Source organism: Saimiri boliviensis, chromosome 4, assembly GCF_048565385.1.
Source record: "Saimiri boliviensis isolate mSaiBol1 chromosome 4, mSaiBol1.pri, whole genome shotgun sequence".
NCBI classification, from domain to species: domain Eukaryota; kingdom Metazoa; phylum Chordata; class Mammalia; order Primates; family Cebidae; genus Saimiri; species Saimiri boliviensis.
Window position 1 is genome coordinate 156399059 of NC_133452.1, and position 22446 is coordinate 156421504.

A 22446-nucleotide genomic window follows, 5' to 3' on the forward strand; every position below is an offset into this window, starting at 1 on the left:
TTGGAAAATGGACATTTCAAGTAAGAGTAAACTTAAGTTAATGAAGTGCCACGTAATGGAATTTATATGATTGGGATAAACTTTATCTAATTCTGTCTAAACTTGATCTAAATTGTGTAAAATAGACTTCTTATCTACTTCAAACTCAAAACCTTTATCAGCTAGGTGACTTTGAGATCTATGTTGTGAGTGTATATTTGATGTGAAACTATTTACAAGGGGACCTTCGGGTGCATTAAATACCCACTAATATTGTTAATGAGTTACATAGCCAACTGGCTGAAAGAAAATCTCATTGGCTGGACTGTGAGACAGAATTGTAGAGATTGCTCCTGCTCTGGAAAAATGTAGAATCAGAGTAGATGCAGAACTATTTCTTAGTTATAAAAAATCATCCTTCGTTTTTTTCCAATTCTGATTGCCTGCCAAGTTTTTAGTCTTTAGCTTGTTGTTCAGTGTGTGAATTGTCCTCTGTTTTGTGTGACGTATTTGATTAGCTTGTCTTTTATGTCTTTGTCTTCATCTGACGCAAAATATTTTGAATAGGATGGCACAAAAATCATCCTCCTGCTTACACAAAGCAAAGAAACACTATTTGATATTGGTTGGTTATTCTATCTACTCTCCACCCATCTGTCTTTTCCTCTGGCTGCCACTATGTTTCTGGCTTTTTCTTTCTGCATCAGTTTTCCGATATTAACAAGGAAAAGGGAATGCTAAGTTTGGCATGGATTAATGATCACTACTTTGCTTTATAGTGGTTCTCAAAGTACACGCCTGATGATTAATGCTGGAATTTTGCTTGCCTCTTGTTTCCAGAGTCTACTTTTTCAAAAATAGTTTTTTAAAAAAATTGGGTTAAGATGGTCCATCTCAAGTTCTTAAGCACTTTTCCTTTTTTTGTGATCCTGTTTTACTTTCTATAACTGCAAGTTGCTTCAGTTCCTTGCTAGGTCGATGTGTCTGTTCTTGAATATTTATACTATCATATAGCAGTTAAGAAGCCTTACAGATGGGTTGTGTCATATTGTTCTCCTTCATTTAAAAAAAATGAAGTAGAAATTTGTCTTTCTGTTGATGTCTGTTCATATTACTGGCTTCACTCCTGTATTCAGTATGTGCTTATTTGTGTATTGCGTGTCAGTCTATTCTTTGCCAGGTACCATTCCAATGCTTCCTCAAGTTGTGATTCCATCTTTATTTGAAAGCCCTTTTGTTCTCCACATTCTCCGCAGGGCTTCTTTCATTCTGTGTGTTCACATTTATGATGCTACTCTAGTTTTACCTTGCTCTTTTATTTGTCCTTGGTGAAATGCTTCCACCCAGCTTTGTATCTGATCATAAAGGTTTTATTCCATCAGAACTCCCTATCTAGTTATGTGGTTTCTTTTAGTGTTTTTTCCCTCTTTTTAGACTCTGTGATGCTTAAGTACTTTACTGTCTGCTCAGTTAGATTTTTTTTTTAATACCTCCCATCCTTCATTAGTCTACGAAAACGCTTTTACTTATTACAGCTGATAATTAAATTAGCTCAAATGCGTGGTGTTTCCTACAATAATAAAAGTTCATGTGATGTCTGTTTTTGGCACAATAATGGATAATGGCAGAAAAACCACTCCTGCTAGAAGAGAGAATATACAACAGAATCAAAAGCAAACTCAGCCTGTGTAATGCTGCTGGTGCCAGGTAGGAAAACCAAGGGTTTTAGATGGAGATTTTGAAAACCGAAAGCAATCATTAAGGTCAGATGTGGTCTTTAGGTCTCATGGCAATTTTAACTTCCCAGAATGTTTGTTTCCCAGTAATAGAATACAGAAGTATAAAGTAGTTTTAAATAGCATTTCCTGCCTTGCATAATTTACATGAACATGCAGAGTCTTATGATCGAATAGCTGTGGAAGTTTGCTTCAGTAATCAATTCTACTTTTTGTAAGCAAATTGCAGTTCTTTGAATTCTACTTTTTGTAAGTAAATTGCAAGTCTTTGAATTTGTCTATCTCTGATGTAAATATGTCAGAGTTAATCACTTCTAAATCATGTTTATAGGAATATACAATTTTGAGGGCAACATTATTTAGGGGCTGACTTACAGGTCCCTGGTTTCTCTTTTTCTAGATTTCTGAACTTTTTCCCATCTCAAAGCTTCATGTTGTTTTCATCACTGCTGATAGAGAAGAAATTAGTTGATTAGGCATCCATTAACTTTCTTCCATTGTTGAAATAGAAATTTGAAGGGGAGCAACTGGACCTTAAACTTCTTGGATCATTGTGCATTTTGTATATCTATATTTTAACTGTTTCCTAGACCAAAAGCCAGGAGGTAGAATTAAATTTACAATAAAAGTAATAAAAAGTGTGGAAGGCCAGGTGCCGTGGCTCACACCTGTAATCCCAGCACTTTGGGAGGCTGAGGCGGGCAGATCATGAGGTCAGGACTTTGAGACCAGCCTGACCAACATGGTGAAACCCCATCTCTCCTAAACATACAAAATTAGCTGGGTGTGGTGGTGGGTGCCTGTAATCTCAGGTACTCAAGAGGCTGAGGTAGGAGAATTGCTTGAACTGGGGAGGTGGAGATTGCAGTGAGCTGAAATCCAGCCTGGGTAACAGAGTGAGACTCTGTCTCAAAAAAAAAAAAAAAAAAAAAACTGTAACAAAAAGTATTGAAAACAATATGCTGAGATTCCTGTGGGGGCTTCACTTTGTCTCAAAGTCCTTACGGATCATTGGTGTGAGAAGAGAATGAGGAGAAGAACAGCTCTCTCATCTGATAGCAATCTGACTTCTAGCTGGTGTCTACCAACTTGTTCGTTTTCAGTGTGGGTTCTGTGTAGTCCTGTTAGATGCCAGGGCTGCTGATGTCCGATGACTCTTCAACATTTTTTCTATTTCTACTAACCTGGCCTCTAGGCCACTTGTATACCCTGTTACATAAGGTATATAAAGCAAAACTATTCTCTTAATGGGACACTGGAATTATAATACATTTCCTTTAAAAAGCCCAGCTCTTTTACCTTCCATTGGCTTTTCATTGTATCTGGTCTTCTAGGAGCTGAGCTGAAGGACATTCTGAAGTGTTAGATGCCATGCTGTGCTCAGATATATTTTCAGTGGAATCTGCCAGACTTCTATGTCTGGATCCCTGTTTCTCTGGGGGAAGCACGTCTCCAAAAGTACACTGTTGCAAATATCTCTCTGGGTTGTTATTGCTGTTCTCTGGAAATATCTTACTGTAGGGCTGAACAATCTAGAACTTGGCTTTATGTGCTACCATTATCTTTTTTATTATCATGGGAAATTGATTTACTGATGCTGTGTCTTATATTTCTGTCATGTAATTCCATTTATTTCCACAAATACAACATTTGCTGACATCCAGAGACATTTTTGATCATCATGACTTGGGGGTGGGAAGCTACTGGCATCTAGTGGGCAGAGGCCAGGGATGCTGCTAAACATCTAATGCATAATTCATTAAAGTTTTGTTGGTTCTGTTTTGGGGTGTGTGTGTGTGTGTGTGTGTGTGTGTGTATGCTCAACAAATATGTGAGGATGTCTCCATGACAGTAAACTATCCAATCCAAATGTCAATAGTGCTGCTGTTGAGAAATCCTTTCCTAGCTAATGAGGAATACAGTGATATCCAGGACAAAATCCATGCCCTAAAGAATACTGCATATGTGTGTGTTCGTATGTTGGAGGTTAGATAATAAATAAGTAATGTTAGATGGTGGGGTATACCATTTATATAAAGAAGGGTAAGGGGAAAGGGATAGGTGGGGGTGGCTATTTTGGATAGATTTTCATGGAAGACCTCTTTGATGAGGTCATAGCTGAAGAAGGACTTGATCTGATGTGAGCAAGCCATAGGAAGAGCCTCAACTCAGGCAGAGTTAAAGGTACGTACAAAGCCCCTGAGGCAAGAACAAGCCTGGTTTCTGTTTGAGAAACAGCAAGGAGACCTTGTGTTGGAGCTCAGTGAGCAGAAGGGAGAGTCACAGGAGGTAATTTGGAAGTGGTAGTCAAGGGCCTGATCCCATAGACGATGATAATGATGTCTCAGTGTGATGAGAAGCCATTGGGGTGTTTGGATCAGGGGAATGTCATGATATAATTTCCACTTTAGAAGATATTCTGGCTGCGACAGAAAGAATGGATCGTAGTGGAATGACATGGCAGCAGAGAGATTGATTAGGAGGCTGTGGTAATGATCAAATCCAAGATGGTACCGTAGATGATATGCTGAAAGCAGAAGCATTGAAAATCCCCAGATTTCCAGTCTCTTTTGAAGGTGGACCTGTCAGGATTTCCTAGAAGAGGCACGTCTGGATTGTATGAGTCAGGATCAGTAGTATAGACTTTGGAATCATCAACATAGAGGTCACATTTAAAGCTGTGACATTGAATGAGCTCATCTAAGAATTGAACATAAATAAAAAAGCAGTCTCAGGACCAAGACCTGGGACACTATAGGTTTGAGAGGTGGGGAAGAACAGGTAGATCTGGCAAGGGAGACTGACGAAGGATGGCCGGAAATATGAATGCAGAAGCTGCATGAAGACAGTGTTTAAAGACGAGAGAGTGTCCACTGAGTCAGAAACTACTGACAAATTAGGAGAGATATGGTCTAGGAGTTGATAATAGAGGTCTTTGGTGATTTTGACAAGTGGAGTTTTAGTGGAATGACAGAGAAGTACCAGCTTGGAGACGGTTCAGGTACTATGAAAAGAAAAATGGGTGCAGTGAATATATTATCTCTTACAAGGATTTTTTTTTTCCTTGACAGGAACTCATCCAGCAGAAAGGAATGATACAGGAAAGGGAGGAGGGAGTTAACGGCAGAAGCAAAATCATTGAGAGTGTGAGGGCAACGGATTTCAGTGCCAGATGGAGGGATCAGATTCACTAGGGGGTAGGTTTAGCTCATCTTTATTAGGAAAGAAGGTGGAGAGTTTATAGACACGGATGCAGGTAGGCTAGTAGATTTGGTGTGCATGAGTTCTCTTCTAATTGCTTGTGCAATAAGGCAGGTCAGCAGCTGAGAGTGAGAAGAGGAAAGAGGTAATGCAGATTTGAAGCAAAAGGAGGAGATTTGTATAATAGGAAAGTATAGTGAACCTAGCAATTTTGAACATGAAGTTTACAAAATACCTCACAGGTTGCATATGTTCATAAATCCAGCAGATGTTTATAGAGCACTAACTTTGTGTAAGTCACTGTTTTTCAAGGTATAGAACTGGGACCTGGAATAATAAATGCATTTTACTTGGAAAGGCAATGTGTGTGTGTGCGCGTGCGCACACACACACACACACCCACCCACCCACCCCTAGATAGAAACAAGTTTCACGAAACTAATGTAAGATGAACTCTATTTTCTTTCCTAATGATCTCTATTTTATAATCTATTTCATTTTATGCTGGTCGCAACCCATTAAACTGATGTCTCAATCCCCATTGAGGATTGGGAGAAATTTCACTAATTCTTGTGTAGAACCTGCTTCATGTGAGGAACTGTGTGTGTCTTGTTTACAGTGTCTGTTCAATCTTGAACATCTCTATTTTACAGGGAAGGAAGAAGTCTTGGGTTAGACGGTTTCTCTAGTGAATAGAACCGTACTTTCTCCTATACTATGATAACCCTAGCTGGGTTCAGTGAAAATTAAAGACTACTTCCATTCTGGGTTGTTTTTCTGCCTTTGTAAAATTTAACTGCTTTATTACATGTGAGAATCTCTATATTTGCATTATTTGGATAAAATTTGGAAATCTTTGAGATCAAGACTGTTTGTAGATTGGTTACTTATTCATGGTTCTAATCTATAGGTTTAAATGCAATTTTCAAAAACTTGCATCTGTCAGTAACTCTCAAAAGCAAAACTTAGAATTGGTTCAGTCATCTGGTTCTCACAAACGTAATAACCTCAAAGGCTTTATCTCTAGCAATTCTTTCTTTAAAAATTATAAAAGTTTTAAACTTTTTATTTCACAAAAACCAATAATCCCTAGTCAAGAGATAAATCTAGGAAATATACAAAAGTAAATAATTAAAATACCTTTATCCAAAAATCAACTGAAGTTTGCTTTACCCTTAATATTTTTAGCTCTATTCATTTGTATTGCATGTTTATTTACTAAAACAAAGAGCTTATCTTACTTGTTCTTGTATTTTATCAATTTTTAAAAATTGACAGGTAAAATTGTATGTGTTTACTATCTACATGTTTTGAAGTATATATACGTTGTGGAAATAACTAAATTAAGATGCACATTATCTATCATATAGTCATTGTTTTTGTGATGAAACGTTTTATATCTACTTAGCATTTTTTAAGAATGCAATATATTAAGTATAGTCACAATGTTGTACAATAATCTCTAGCAATCCCAAGTTAGTAGTTACCTAGTTCAAAGAGCAAAAAGTGTACTTTGAGCTCAGAGGTCTTTACCACGAATCAAAAATGAAGAAGGTAGATGGCAAAACAAATTGCATAAGTATTCTTTGTGTCTTCAGGCACAGAGGTATCAATTTCCCTTTTCTTATCCAAAAATGCCATTCATGAATTTCTATAAATGGTCTGCATGTAGCTGTTTGACTGGAAGTCAGCTGTCACTGTTCCAGTTTTGGTTTCTCCTTTTCGTGTGCTGTGCAAATTATGCACTTTACTATCCCAGACTTGTCTGTGCTGGATGCAGGTTTCATATTAATATATTGGTATGTTTGCTTCCAACTCATTACTTGGATGGCCTTTGTTTAATGAGGTATTGGTAAACAGTCTTTGGCAGGATGAGGGGAACAACTCTGACTTGTAGTGCTTACCAGTTTGTTTATTTTATTTATTTATTGAGACAGAGTCTTGCTCTGTGGCCCAGGCTGGAGTACAGTGGCAAGATCTCAGCTCACTGCAACCTCCACCTCCTGGGTTCAAGTGATTCTCCTGCCACAGCCTCCTGAGTAGCTGGGATTACAGATGTGTGCCTCCACACCTGGTTAATTTTGTGTTTTTTAGTAAGGAAGGTGTTTCATCATATTGGCCAGGCTGGTCTCCAACTTCTGACCTCAGGTGAACCACCTACCTCGGCCTCCCAAAGTGCTGGGATTAGAGTTATGAACCACCATACCCTGCCAAGTTTCTAAGATATAAACATTAATACTTCAGCCAGGCGTGGTGGCTCACGCCTGTAATCCTAGCACTTTGGGAGGCCAAGGTGGGCAGATCATCTGAGGTCAGGAGTTTGAGACCAGTCTGACCAACATGGAGAGACCCGGTCTCTAAATAAATAAATAAATACATACATACTTACTTACTTAACTTCCACCATGGCTAATTTTAAGCTACTAAGGTAATGTCACTGAACTTGGAGTTGAAAGAGATGCGGTTGGTTCTTGTGAGCTGGCAAGAGCCCACTTCGGGATGTGAATGCCAGTGCCCTTGTTCAGTGCTTTCTTTAAGGATGGAATCTTAATTCTAGTGTCCAGAAAAAGACTCCTCTCTTTTACAGTATTCAAAGGCTGCCTGCAAATTTGTTTCCTCAGGGATTTTTTAAAAAGATCTGTTTGTATGTGCTTTATCTCTTTGTAATGCAATCTGTATTTTGTCTCAGCTTGTGTTTCTGCTTTGTTTTGTGAATTGGAGAGACTAGTTTTACCCCCTGATTTTTAGAGTTGACTAAAGGGGAAACTACATTTGGATATTTGGATAAAAACTCATAACAAACTTTCCATATATAACTTAAATATTTCTTTCCTCTACCCCTAAGAGATGCTTATTAGTAATTGTTAATAATTTTATTTTTGTTATCTTGTGGAATGTACTGTCATTTATTTGCATTGCTTGGTTTCTCTTTTTTTTTTTTTTTCTTTTTTTGACATTGTATTTGTTTTAAACATCTATTTCCCTTTCATTCTGTGAGGTTTCTGAGGAAGAAAGCCTCTATTTTTCATGTTCATGTGCCCAGAATCTCTAACAAGTATCTGAAACCAGTCATTTGTTGAATAAACAATGAATCATAGACATGCATCTAATTTTCAGTCTTATAATCACAAGAGGTCATACCTGGAGAAGTCATTTGGAATAATCCAAATTTAATTGAAGTTGAGGCTTAGTTATGAGTTCTATAAATAAAATGTGAAAGAAACCCAGGAGTGAGGCCTGGGTACCATCCATGGGTGGGAGAAAGAAAGCAGTGTTGATGATAAAGGAGAAAAGAGGGGCATGAGGAGAAAAGAGAGGGCAGGGCTTTACACATAGAAGACAGAATGACGAGAAGAGTCCGGAGTCAGAGATGGATCCGGAAACATTTGCTGAATGTGACTGTAGAGGGATGTCGCTTGTAATTTTTAGAGAGCAATTTATTAATGTGTTTAGAGCAAAAGTTTATTTCAGATATTTAAGAAGGATTTGAGTGGATAGGAATGAGAGTCAGTGAATGTGAATTGCTCATCCAAGACTAAGCTGCGATAGGAAGTAAAATAAAAGTTACACAGAGAGAATAGAATTATAGAAGGGATAGTTATTATTTGTTTTAATGTTAAAATTGTTTTTCATTGTTACCCTTATATGTGACTCTTAATAAAGGAGGTTTAATTTTTTTTTTTTTTTTTTTTTTTTTTGAGATGGAGTCTTACTCTGTCACCCAGGCTGGAGTGAATTGGTGCGTTCTCAGCCCACTGCAACCTCCGCCTCCCAGATACAAGCAGTTCTCTGCCTCAGCCTCCCGTGTAGCTGGGACTACAGGCGCACACCACCATGCCCAGCTAATTTTTTGTATTTTTAATAGAGACGGATTTCACCATCTTGGCCAGGCTGGTCTTGAACTCCTGACCTCGTGATCCACCCACCTTGGCCTCCCAAAGTGCTGGAATTACAGGTGTGAGCCACCATGCCCAGCCTATGAGGTTTAATGTTTAAGCGCTATATGGAAAGTTCCAAGTCTTGCCAAATCGATGACTTTCCAAATTTGAGAACCCTAATGGAGGTGGGTGGAGATCTATGGTGTAATAGAAATCATAACATACAACACCAGCACTACAACACCAGGACTGATATTGGATGATTTTAATATGCTGTGCACATTTCTCGATGAGAGTACTAGATCTGAATTGGAAAACTCCAATACAAGGTAATTCAAGATGATATTAGTATATGCATTGTAAGTCAATTGTTGGCATAGAAATACATGAATATGCTTTTGAAAAACCCAGAAATTACTGCCTTGAATCGATAGGTAGGCATCCCCTCACATGTCAGGTTAGTTGGAGCACACAAACAGAATAAGAAACAGCCTTGCCTACAGTCAGAAAGGCCATCTCCGTGAAATGAATAGAGAGCAGCAATTAACAAGATGCCGATTCTATGCCCCATTTCCCTCAGATTAAGGCATATGCACAACAGGAGATAGTTCCCGTAAGAATGGTTAGGTTATGACTTGGTAAAGAAGAGAGGGAATTTTTAGGGGAAAGGAAAAGCATAGGATGAGAATGGTCTATATGGGGAAGAATGTGAAACAAAGGGGAAATTTGAATGTATTTCAGTATTATAAACAGCAAATGATTTTCCAGGGGTCAGCTTAGTTTTAGAATTGCTTTGTCTGTTTGTACTTATGCCAGATCAAAAGTAGCTTTTTAAAACCAATTTTTAAAAATTATGAAAGTAGTACTTATAACTTATTTTTTTAAAAATTCAAGTTTAGTGATGAAGCAAATCTTTGCCTCTTCCCCTACCACCTGCCCTTACTCAACAGTAACTGTTATGTTTTTTTAATGTTCTTCTGCAAATGTTAAAAGTATATTTCTGTATGTACATATTTTTATTTTGAGACAGGGTTTCTCTCTGTCACTTAGGCTGGAGTGCAGTGACATGATCTGAGTTCACCGTACTGTCCGCCTCCCAGACTCAAGCAATCCTCCTACCTCAGCCTCCTGAGTAGCTGGGACTATGAGTGTGTACCACCATGTCTGGCTCCTTTTTTTTGTTGTTGTGGAATTGAGTTTCACCACTGTTGGCCAGGCTGGTCTCGAATTCCTGGGCTAACGTGATACACCAGCCTTGGCCCCTCAGAGTGCTGGGATTACAGGAGTGAGCCACTGTGCCTGGCTGATATATATATCTATCTATCTATATATATAGAGAGAGATATAGATATAGATATATAATTTATTTATTTTATAAGCATGTTTCATTTATACTCTTTGTCTTTTTTTTTACACTCTCTTTTTTTTTGAAATGGAGTCTTGCTCTGTTGTCCAGGCTGGAGTATAGTGGAGTATTCTTGTTTCACTGCAGCCTCTGCCTCCCTGGTTCAAACGATTATCCTGCCTCAGCCTCCCTAGTAGCTGGGATCACAGGTGCCTACCACAACACCTGGCTAATTTTTGTATTTTGGGTAGAGATGGGGTTTCACCATGTTGGCCAGGCTGGTCTTGATCTCCTGATTTCAGGCCATCTGCCTGCCTTGGCCTCCCAAAGTGCTGGGATTACAGGTGTGAGCCACCACACGCAGCCCCAATTTTTTTTTTTTTTTTTTTAAAGACACACTTAACAATATATCTTGGAGGTTTTTCCAAATTGTTACATCAATTTACTTTTTTTTTTTTTAAGCTACATGGCGTTCAACTATATGAATGTATATTATTTGTCTGCTCACCTACATAGAAATCTTATAGACCTGGCATAGCATGTTAACTTTTTACAAAGGTGTATAAATTTTTAATATGGTACACATTAAGTTTTCTACAGGATAATGTATGTGGATGCATTTTGAAATTTCTACTTACATACCCATTTCCACGTGCCCTACATTTAGAAGGATAAAATCATTGATTTGGAAAAGACTTTAAAAGTCATCTTGGATATAATGCTTTAATCTCCTTGATAAAATATCTACCACACAGGAGAAACAGTCTTTGTTTGAACTGGTACTTTCTCGCTATTACCGGAAAGCCATATAGCTTAGCCATATCAGCTAAGATGCTTTCAGCTGCAAGGAACAGAAAGCCTGCCTAAAAGTGACTTAAACAACAAGGGCATTTCGGTACCTCACACACAAGAAGTCCAGAGGTAGGCTGTCATGGGTTTTGGTTAATTTATTACATTGGTGCAAAATAATTGCCGGTTTTGCCATTAAAAACGTGGCAAAAACAGCAGTTACTTTTGCACCAACCTAATAGCATCTCGGAATAACTTAGCTTTCCCTCAGAGTTTCAAGATTGTTATGATGACCCAAGCATCATAACCTCACACAGTTGTGTCCAAAGGCTGACCAACAGAATGGCCTTTCTTTCCCACATATCAGAGTGAAGATCTAGCCCCAGAAGCCCCTTTGTGGATCTGCCTTTGCCTCTCTTTGGCTAGAATCATGTCACATACCCAATCCTTAGGTTCATGGAATTGTGGGAAAGAATATCTCTAGAATATCCAGATTCTATAGTGATAGGCCTTCTTCATAAGGAAGTTTCGAGGGGTTTGGGAGAGATACTGAGTAGATGCTCTGCAGAGTTGGCTAGAGTAGTCAGTTTTCTTTTTGGTAGAGTCAAAATCTGTTTCTTAGTAACTCCACTATTGGTCTTTGTTAAACCCTGTAAGCCATTCCTAAGGAATAAGGACTTCTAATGAAGGAAATGTGTAGAAAGCTGTAAGGTTTTCCTCCTTTTTCTTTTTCTGCATGCCTTTGCATGGTCCTTTATGTGCTGTCATAATAGTGAAAAATACAGAAGGTCACTGTTTTCTGTGGCTCAAACTCTAACCTTGCTTTTGCAGTGGACGGCACCATAGCTGCACTGCTTATAAGGTTCTTTCTTTATAGTAATTAATAAAAACCTATAATTGTTCCTCTGCCTGTGCTTCCATTTTGACACCCCAGATACATTAAATAATAAGCTGGTAGAAACAAGTCAGAACTTCTGCCAAGTAGTTTTAATTGATTAGAGCTATGAGAACAAGTTGCATCTTGTATCTTAAGGTGATCATTAGGGATACTACAAATTTTAACAGTAATATGTGTTTTAACTTTCCTTCCCCTTTTCCTTCTTTTTCAAACTTTTAAAAGACCTCTGATTTAGAAGGGATGCTAAGTAGATATTTAATATTGGAGCCTTTCACTTTCCTTCATTTCTTTGGGCTTAGTATTTGCGAAGAGTTTGGAAGAAAATATTAAATGGTGTAGAAATAAAAGACCAAGACCTTGGATCCTATGTGTGCTACTGTTTCCTTGACTTAAGGTTTCCGCGATCTTGGAGGGTCCATCTCTTTTGGGATCTGAGCATCTGTGAATTACAGGATTTCCTTCTTGTGATTGCATTTGTGTGAAGGGCTCATTGTTTTTTGACCCCCATCCTCCAGAATTCCTAGATAAGACCATATAGTTAAGGATGCAATTTTTGAATGAAAACTTAAAACAAGATAGATCCAATTATTTCGTTTCTAGGTGCGATATCAGGGGAGACAATATTTTACCAGAACATTACAGACTTCTTCTTGACATTGAATGTGTAAAATTATTAATTTTAAAAAGTAAATTCCTACTTAATACCTTTATTTTCTTTTTGCACCATCCTTTGGATTGGTTTGCCTTCTGTGTGTACATTTCTAGGAATCATGAACCCTAGGGGGTTTAAAACTAGGATGTTATCAAACTTTGCAAAATAATTGAGTTCAGAGAAAAAAGGGGTATTCTACCCCTCAAATAGCATCATTTTTTTTTACATGGTATGTTCCCTTAAAGGGTCATAGTATATGGAAAGAATATGGGGTCTGCTAGTGAATAAAAAAGAGATAGTAAGCAAGATTTGCAAGCACTTGAGTAGATGGCTGTCTCTCGTCCAACTCTGTCTTCCTTCCTGTATGTCATATGGAATGAGCCAGTGTGTTATGACTGGCTATTACAATGGTCTGTGAAAGTCTCTACCTTTTGTTTTTGGAACATGTGGGTCTTTTACACATTGTCCCTAATTTGCACATTGTTGGGGCAGCAGAACATCCAAACTGACAGGTAATTTGACTTCTTGGCTAAGCCACACCAGATACTGTTTGGTCCCTAAACTGTTTGATTCTTTTCTTCCTTGTTCTTTAATTTCCTGGGAATGTGGAAGAAACCTCACTACCTGTTTCTCAGTGCCTGAAAGAACAAAGTGTTTTTGGAAAAATATCTTTTTAAAAATTTGTTTCAGTTCTTTATGTTTAATTCTCTTCCAAGATAGTGTCCAAATAATTGTAGAAGGGATTTGAAATTTTTGCCTGTTTTACATGTTCAAAGGTGGGAAGCATTATAAAAGTGTTGTAAAAGAGGACACTTTCATCTGTTCATAAAGACAATGGTGAACTATTCCATTAGAGCCTACTTTGAGAAATGTGGCAGGGCTTAGCAACCTTGAAAATGATAGGTTTGGATACATTATGAAGATGAATACAGTAGTAGAAATCCTTACCCTTGTATCATACTTCCATGAATGTCAGTTTTAAAAAGAGGGTAAATGGGCCGGGTGCAGTGGCTCATGCCTGTAATCCCAGCAGTTTGGGAGGCCAAGGTGGGTGGATCACCTGAGGTCAGGAATTCAAGACCAGCCTAGCCAACATGGCGAAACTCCATCTCTACTAAAAATACGTAAATTAGCTGGGCGTGGTGCACACCTGTAGTCCCAGCTACTCAAGAGACTGAGGCAGGAGAATCGCTTGAACCCAGGAGGCAAAGGTTGCAGTGAGCTGAAATCGTGCCACTGCACTGCAGCCTGGGCAACAGAGTGAGACTCTGGCTCTAAATCCATCCATCCTTCCATCCATCCAACCAGAAAGACCTAAACCTGAATTGGACAGATCATCACATTTTCTTTCTTTACACTTTAGAAGTTCATCTGGACCCCTACCGAACATGGTGTCCTGTTGCAGACTGTCAGACAGTGTGCCCCGTTGCATCGAGTGATCCAGGACAGCCTGTGCTGGTGGAATGCCCTTCTTGCCACCTGAAATTCTGCTCGTGTTGCAAGGATGCTTGGCATGCAGAGGTCTCCTGTAGAGACAGTCAGCCTGTTGTCCTGCCAACAGAGCACGGGTAAGAAAGGAAACTTTGTCTTTGGGATTATTCGATAGTTTTCTTAGAAACTCAACATACCTTCTGTGTGGAAGAAGTTACGTTGTGATGGCCTTTAGAGATTGGTTATTTTCTTGCAGAACCTCCCTGAGAAGTGTCTCAGAATTGGTAAGTTGCTAAACAAAACAAAACAAAACACCAAAAAAGTATTTCTAGTTATTTGCCCCAAAGGAATGTTCCAGATATTGCTGGAATTAAAGTTTATACGAGTTTTGCTTTCTCTTTAGGTAGTGAGGCACTGTGGTCTGTTGATTCTCAGTAGGAAATCATGACTTATCCCAGCTATTTGCTCAGATACCGTATCTGCCTGTACTGGTAGATCTCATTCTTCTTGCTTGCAAAATGAGTCAGAAATTTTCATACCTGACTCAATTGCCAGCTCATGATGCATGACAGTCATATCAGGAAGAATGCAGCAATAGAAACAATGGCCCTAAATTCTTTCATAATATAGAAAGGAGGGTTCTCCCATGATACTTTATGCTCGAAAAAGGTTGAGATTATGTTATGACAGGGAGCAATTAGATCTGTACCTTTTTAGTACAGAGCTTTTTTTTTTCTTTTTTTCTTTGAGACAGAGTCTTGCTCTGTTGCCTAGGCTGGAGTGCAGTGGCGTGATCTCAGCTCACTGCTACCACCGCCTGCTGGGTTCAAGTGATTCTCCTGCCTCAGCCTCCCAGTTAGCTGCAATTACAGGTGCATGCCACCACACCCAGCTGATTTTTGTATTTTTAGTAGAGATGGGGTTTCACCATATTGGCCAGGCTGGTCTTGAACTCCTGACCTCAAGGGATCCACCCACCTCAACCTCCCAAAGTGCTAGGATTACAGGTGTGAGGCACTGCACTTGGCCTATATGGAGGGATTTTATGGCAGCAGCAGGGCCCAGAGTGGGAGACCTCTGTTTTATTCTTGCTTTGCTTGGGGCTATGGTTGTTCTGCATCAGCAAGAACAAAATACCAGTGTTGTGATCCCATTGGCTTAATCACAAAGTGCACCCAGAGTGTGTAGAACCAGGCGTTAGGAATAGTAGTGCTACCTGTCTACAGTACCGTGTTTGAATCTCAGAGCAAACAATTGGAGAGGAAAAAAGATCTAATACCCAGGGGCAGGCATGTGCCCTCTTAGCCAGATTTAAACCAGCATTGCCTATGTTTTCATGATCATAGCAGGAAGCTCTGTGGGTACTATGGGGCAATGCAAAGAACTCAGAGGATAGGAAGATTTTCATTCTGATATTGTCACTTGGTATCTGTGTGTCTCATGGAAGTCACTCAGCCTCTGTAAGTCTGTTTCTTTATCTGAAAATAAGGGAATTAAGATACAAGTTGAGCATCCTTTATCCAAAATGCTTGGGATAAGAAATGTTTCAGATTGCAGTTTTTTTCAGAGTTTAAAATGTTTTCATTATATATTTTACTGGTTAAGCATCTGTCATCTGAATATCAGAAGTCAGAAAGGCTTCAGTGAGCATTTTCTTTGTCATGTGGGCACTCAAAAAGTTTTAGACTTTGGAGCATTTTGAATTTCAAATTTTCGGACAAGGGATGCTCAACCTGTAATTGTCTCTTGACAGTATGAGGTTATTCATACTAAATCTGATAATAGATTTGATAACACTCTGTAAGTTGAATATCTCTATGTGCTGGGTGGTGGTTTTTTGTTGCTGTTGTTGTTGTTGAGATAGTCTCGCTCTGTTCCCAGGCTGGAGTGCAGTGGTGCGTTTTCCACTAACTGCAACCTCCAACTCCCGGGTTCAAGTGATTCTCCTGCCTCAGCCTCCTGAGTAGCTGGGACTACAGGCACACGCCACCATGACCAGCTAATTTTTGTATTTTTAGTAGAGGCGGGGTTTCACTATGTTGGCCAGGATGATCTCGATCTCCTGACCTCATGATCTGCTTGCCTTGGCCTCCCAAAGTGGTGAGATTACAAGCATAAACCACCACGCCCGGCCGGGTGGTGGTTTTGCTGGGGAGTAGCTCAAGTGTTACCTGGTGCTATGACTCACCTATCCATCTTTCCCACTCTAATTCTTGTTGCTTATTTTCTGTGCCCCTTGGGGCTGTGAGCCTGTATTGGTCTATGCGTTTGTTTGGAGAAGGTCTTTTGAAAGCATTGGACATTATTTTAAAGGGTTGATAATTGAGACCCCCGTCTCCATTTATCTAATGAACAGACCATTAGATAGATTATATACGCCCAGTTTGGACCCTGACCTAGTTTCTCTGCTGTGTAACTGACTCCTTGCAGTTCTTATTTTAGCAATGCGTGCTTAGGGAATGAAATATTAATTTGGCAAAATAGTGAAATCAGTGGTGGAAACTGTAATTATATAATTCACTGAAAGCCAAAATAAATAAAGATTCCTTCTTGCGTGAGTTACCTGTAAATCTAATAAGAAGGATGTTTTTGGCCACACCCTATCTTTTGGAAGTGAATCAAGTGTGGATAACTATGAGTTCATTATCTAACCATAGGAGCCCTGGGAATTCAATTGATGACCATGGGCTGAATGCCATTTCTCATCCATTTGTTTCTAGAGCCCTCTTTGGGACAGATGCAGAAGCCCCCATTAAGCAATGCCCAGTTTGCCGGGTTTATATCGAACGCAATGAAGGCTGCGCTCAGATGATGTGCAAAAACTGCAAGCACACGTTTTGCTGGTACTGTCTCCAGAACTTGGATGTAAGTTCCACCTAGGTTTATTGTCCAGTTTTTCCTATACTGTATCATACCACAGCTGATATCCTACAGATTTTCCCTTTAAAATGCTGAGGCTATTTTTATTCTGTAAATGGAATTTATTTTTCTTAATGAGACTTCCTAAGCCTACTACTTTAGTTATCTAAAAACAGCTTTTTGATGATCTTACATATGTCACCTTGGTGTTGAAGGCAGGCTTTTGTTTTAGGGGCATTTCTTACTACTTAGACATTGTCTCTCTCACTCTATTATGTAAAGGACTGTTAGTGTCTTCATTTTGTATTGCTGTTGTGATGAATTAGCACAGGCTTAGTGGCTTAAAACATCACTAACTTATTATATAGTTCTGCACTTTGGAAATCTGACATAGGTCTTGGTGAGTTAAAATGAAGGTATCAGCAGGGCTGCCTTTCTTTCTGGAGGCTCTGGTGGAGAATCTACTTTCTTGCCTTAGAGGCTGTCTGCTTTCCTTGGCTTGTGGCTTCTTCCTCCATCTTCAAAGCCAGCAACATCACATCTCTCATTCCCTTCTTAGTCATTGCTCCCTCTGACCACAGCTGGGAAAGGTTCTCTACCTTAAGGACCAGTGTGAGGAGACTGGGCCCATCAGGATAGTGTAGGATAATCTTCTCTATCTCAGGGTTTAATTTAATCAAACTTGGAGAATCCCTTTTGCCATATAGGGTAACACATTCACAGATTCTGGGGATTAGGCCATGATATCTTTGAGAGGCAGTTATTCTGCCTACCACTATTAGGTTTTCTCTCCTTTTTGAATTTAAAGAAAAATGGTTCATGCTCTCTTGCTCTCTTTCTCTCTCACTTGTACTCTCTTGCTCACATGGCCGCACTCCCACCTCCCCGTTGTGGGCATGCAGTAGTATTGCTACTGTTTTGTCAGTGTTCCCTTCCCAGATCAAGGGGCTTGGCTTAATTATTTTTTCTCACCATCCATGAAGCAAGTAGTTTTCTTTTTCTTTCTTTTCTTTCTTTCTTTTTTTTTTTTAATTGTACTTTAGGTTCTGGGGTCCATGTGCAGATCATGCAGGATTGTTGCATAGGTACATACGTGGCAAGGAGGTTTGCTGCCTCTCTGCCCCCGTGATCTATACCTGGCATTTCTTTCCACATTACCCCTCCTCACCCTCCCCACCCTCCACTGTCCCTCCCCTAGCCAAAAATGAACCAAATGGTAAAGACCAACAATGCAGTGAAGAAACTGTGTTGACAAACGGGCAAAACAAACAACTAGCCACAAAATGGCAGGATCAGATTCACACCTAACAATAGTAAGGTTAAATGTAAACGGCCGAAATGCCCCCATCAGAAGACACAAACTGGCAAACTGGATTAAAATGTCAAGACCCATTGGTGTGCTGTATTCAGAATCAAGTCTTCCTAAATTCAGGTGCAGTTTTATTCACCCCTGTGCCAAGACTAATGGTAACCTCAGAGGTAAAAATGCAGTGGGAAGGGTTGGTGAGAAGGTCTTACTTCACTTCTGTTCTTTTAAAGTTTGGGGTAGCATAAGTTGTTTATAGATAACACCCTGTTTTGGCAGTTTGGACCTCTAAAATATGTCCATATCATTCTAAGCCCTCAGTCACCACTGAGTTGCCATTCTTTTCTCAGCTCTTTGTTTTGGTTGCTTGATGTGCTTTAATTCAGCAAGCAATTTGTGTAGTGCTTTAGTTCAGACGTGCTTAGTGAGTGTGTGTGCAGTTAGCATATGATGTCTGCTGGCCACCCTGCTGGATTTTTAACTGAAAACTAGACATGTTGTTTAAGATGACATGTATGAATAAAAATAATAACCTCCATCTTAGTGATTTAAGAAGAGGTATAAATGGGGAGAAGAAAATGGACATTTCAGACTTGAGAAGTTCAGCAGCTCAGATTGGAATAAATATTTTCCATTGAAAAAACTGATTTATAATAGGCCTTTGAATTACAATTACGTTTGATATTTAAGCACTAGCATGCATCTAAGCGAGTGATATTCTGGATGAGAATTTTAGATTGCACATTACACATACATTACAAATGAAAAACAATTTTTTTTTCCTTCAGGTTTTACCAGAATACTAATTGAGTTCATCTGCTCAAGGAGGCCGAGCCCATGAGGCTCTCTTTAGGATGCCCGAGTGTAAGGGACTAAATATGTGTACCAGCTCTCCATCCTTTTGTTGAAATATGTTTGGAGGGTGGTGTTGCAAAGAACATGCGGATTCTGTCACTTGTGCTGTTCTGGTTCTGGAGATGAAATGCTGCAGATGTTAAATGGCTAGATACACAGACTTCAAACGTTGAAGCATCTTTTTTTCTGGTGACTTTTTTTTTTTTTTTTTTTTTTTTTGAGATGGAGTTTCACTCTTGTTATCCAGGCTGGAGTGCAATGGCGCCATCTCGGCTCACCGCAACCTCCGTCTCCTGGGTTCAAGCAATTCTCCTGCCTCAGCCTCTCGAGTAGCTGGGACTACAGGCGTGCACCACCATGCCCAGCTAATTTTTGTATTTTTAGTAGAGACGGGGTTTCACCATGTTGACCAGGATGGTCTCGATCTCTTGACCTCATGATCCACCCACCTCGGCCTCCCAAAGTGCTGAGATTACAGGCTTGAGCCACCGTGCCCGGCCTCTGGTGACTTTTTTAAGATCTCATTTTCAGTTTTAGCCAGGGGCGCTGGATTGTTGGTAATGATGTTTTTCTCTAGGCAGGTGGAGTTCCACATCAGATGGTGGTGTTGCTTTCTGTTTATAGGAAAGTTTGAGACCATGGGGGCAGGAGAGGGTGACTGTCTAAAATCCAGGCCTGAGACTGACACCAGACAGGATTTTTGAGTGTTGCTGGAGATGAGCTTGTTCCTGTCTTGATTATCATCCCAGTAGTTTCAGAGGATGAGTTAAGTTTAATTGTCTGCTTTAGAATCCTATTTCTGTCCATAGCCTTAGAGACTTGAGCCCATTCAGTTATCTCTTCCCTCTCCTGTGGTTTCAGTCTCCACTCTTTCAGCATATCCATGCATTCGACTGTGTCACATTTAAACACGAGTTAACATTTTTCTTAAAGCACGCATCTTTTTCTTACTACCCCTCTATCGTTCCGTTAGAAGTCAAGCATCAAAAAAGCCTAATCACCTCTTGCTGCTACTCACATCACTTACCTTCCAAATACTGCAATGTGCTCAGATTACCACATAGTCTCACCCTGACTGTACCCCTTTCCCAGATTTTGAGTGATTTCTTCTGGCAGAATCCAATGAATACTTGTCCTTAGCTTACCTAGATCCTCTGCTGCATTTGACAGTCCTGACCACATCTATTTCAGCGGTACCACCTCTGTTGATTTCTCTTCTCCTTTTCAGACCATGTCTCATTTCCCTTTCCAGCCTCTTCCTCAACCCATTCTTAAATGCTTGTGTTCAGCAGTCTCTTTGCTTCTCAGTTTACCCCTCTTCCTGATTAATTCAGTCTCTTCTGTGGGTTCCTTCCACCCTACGTACACTGATGCCCGATTGAAACCCCTTTCTCCATTCATCTAATGAACAGACCATTAGATTATCTACACCTAGTTTGGACCCTGAGCTAGTTTCTCTGCTGAGGCCCAAGTCTCTTTTTTTCAGTCTAGATCTATGAGATGAGCTGCCTTTTGAACAGCCGTGCCTGGATGTCTCAATCATCTCTAAAGTTCAACATGTCCAAACTTATCTTCCCAAAAGACTCCATCTCTGTTTTGTCGTTTCTCTCGATAAAGCCACTGCCTTCTTTCAACCCAGCTGGTTTTCCTCATCTGCGATTTTTTCTCCTTGTCTCTCTGTCTAGTTAGTTAGTTTTTTAATATCTTAGGACTGTAACTTCCTCTTCTTCATCCATCCTCAGTCACTGGCGTTTTCTCTTTCCAGGTTTGCCACACCAACCTTTCAGCTGCTTTGCTCCTGGCCTTCCCATTTCATTGTACCTCTGCCAGGGCTACCTTGCTAAGATTAGTAAGGTCATTGCTATTCTTTTTTTTTCTTTTTACAGAATTAATTGAGATTCTTATTGTTTATGATTTATTTTCACGTGTTGATTTATGAAACTACAAAGATAAAGAGTACGGGCTCGGAATTCCTAGAGGGAGTCACTAATATCACCGGAGAAAAACTTTGGCTTCCATTTGGTGATCCATTGTGGTTTGTATTCATTTCTCAACGTAAAACTGCATATTTACTGAAACTAATCTTTTTATTTTTCAGAATGACATTTTCCTCAGACATTATGACAAAGGGCCATGCAGAAATAAACTAGGCCACTCGAGAGCATCAGTGATGTGGAACCGAACACAGGTACCCTGACCTTACAGGGAGCGTGACATAAGGCAAAATTGTGATGGCTTAAAGAGCCCGCCTCTTCATCTTCCCTGCACTATTCCCTCCTGGGAGGTCCCACCTCAGCCTGGGAGGTTCTGGGGAGTTCTATGGTGAGGTTAGGGAAAAGCAATGTGGTAATCACCTGAAGTTAATTTGTGAGCACAGTCTCCTTGAGACTGTGGAGGAGCAGGGGCACCAGAGCTGCCAAGAAATCAACAGGGACATGCAGGATGCAGGCAGATGTTCTTTCCTCTTGAGAAACAGTGGAATGACTTTTCTAAAGCCCTTTAAGCCACGTTACCTATTAAAGGCAGCGTGTTAGTCTGCTCTCACACTGCTAATAAAGACATAACCAAGACTAGGTAATTGATAAAGGAAAGAGGTTTAATGGACTCACAATTGCACATGGCTGGAAGGCCTCTCAATCATGGTGGAAGGCAAAGGAGGAGGTTTCAGTAAATATGCACGTCTTACATGGTGGCAGGCAAGAGAACTCCCATTTATAAAACCGACAGATCCCAGGAGACTTACTCACTACCACAAGAACAGTATAGGGTAAACCTCCCTCATGAATCCATTGTTTCCACCTGACCCTGCCCTTGAAAAGTGGGGATTATTAAAATTCAAGGTGAGATTTGGATGGGGACACAGCCAAACCGTATCAGGCAGTGCTCTAAAACCCTGTGAGTCCCTGCTGGGGCTTAGATCCCTCTGCAGATGCTGTTGTGTGTTTATGTGGCAGGTTCAAAGGGAGTCATGGTTTCTTTTTAATGGTGTTTTAGGTTTATTAAAGACAGTGCCCCTTGGAGGGAGTCAGTGCTAATATCCTAGTAGTCATTAATATCCCTATAAGCTAGCTGAGGAAATTCAGGTAGAGAGAGCATGAACACAATAATTCATGACTATGCTGAGCTTGTGACAGCTTGAGTTAGCATTTGGATGGTTTTCATTCTTGATTTGATCCTTTGTATCTCTGTAGCTTTTTTCCGGTTCAGATCATTGCCGGGCACTGGCTGAAAGGTCCCATAAATGTAACTGTTTTATGTGCCTGAGATGATGTCTTGTTTAGGCTGCTATAAAAAGTCACCATAGACTGGGAGGCTTAGAGAAGAGAAATTTGCTTCTCACCCTTCTGGAGGCTGGGGAGTCTAAGGTTCAGTTGACGGCATGGTCATGTCCTGGTAAGGGCCCTCTTCCTGGTTCGAAGATGACCATTTTCTTGCTGTGTCTTCACATGGCATAGAGCCTAGAGAATGGAAGAAAGCCCTCTGGCATCTGTTCTTTTAAGAGCAGATGTTAGTTGGT

At 40.0% G+C, this 22446-nt stretch overlaps 1 protein-coding gene across 13 annotated transcripts in view; it reads left to right on the forward strand.

Moving 5' to 3' along the window:
* RNF144B (ring finger protein 144B) overlaps positions 1-22446 on the forward strand; it is a 206887-nt gene that overhangs the window by 170627 nt on the left and 13814 nt on the right. For all 13 annotated transcript variants that reach the window (XM_074398493.1, XM_074398492.1, XM_074398494.1 and 10 more), the window contains 3 exons: positions 13842-14046; positions 16630-16774; positions 21028-21117. In XM_074398493.1, coding sequence (XP_074254594.1) covers positions 13842-14046; positions 16630-16774; positions 21028-21117 — 440 coding nt within the window. The remainder of the gene's footprint in view (positions 1-13841; positions 14047-16629; positions 16775-21027; positions 21118-22446) is intronic.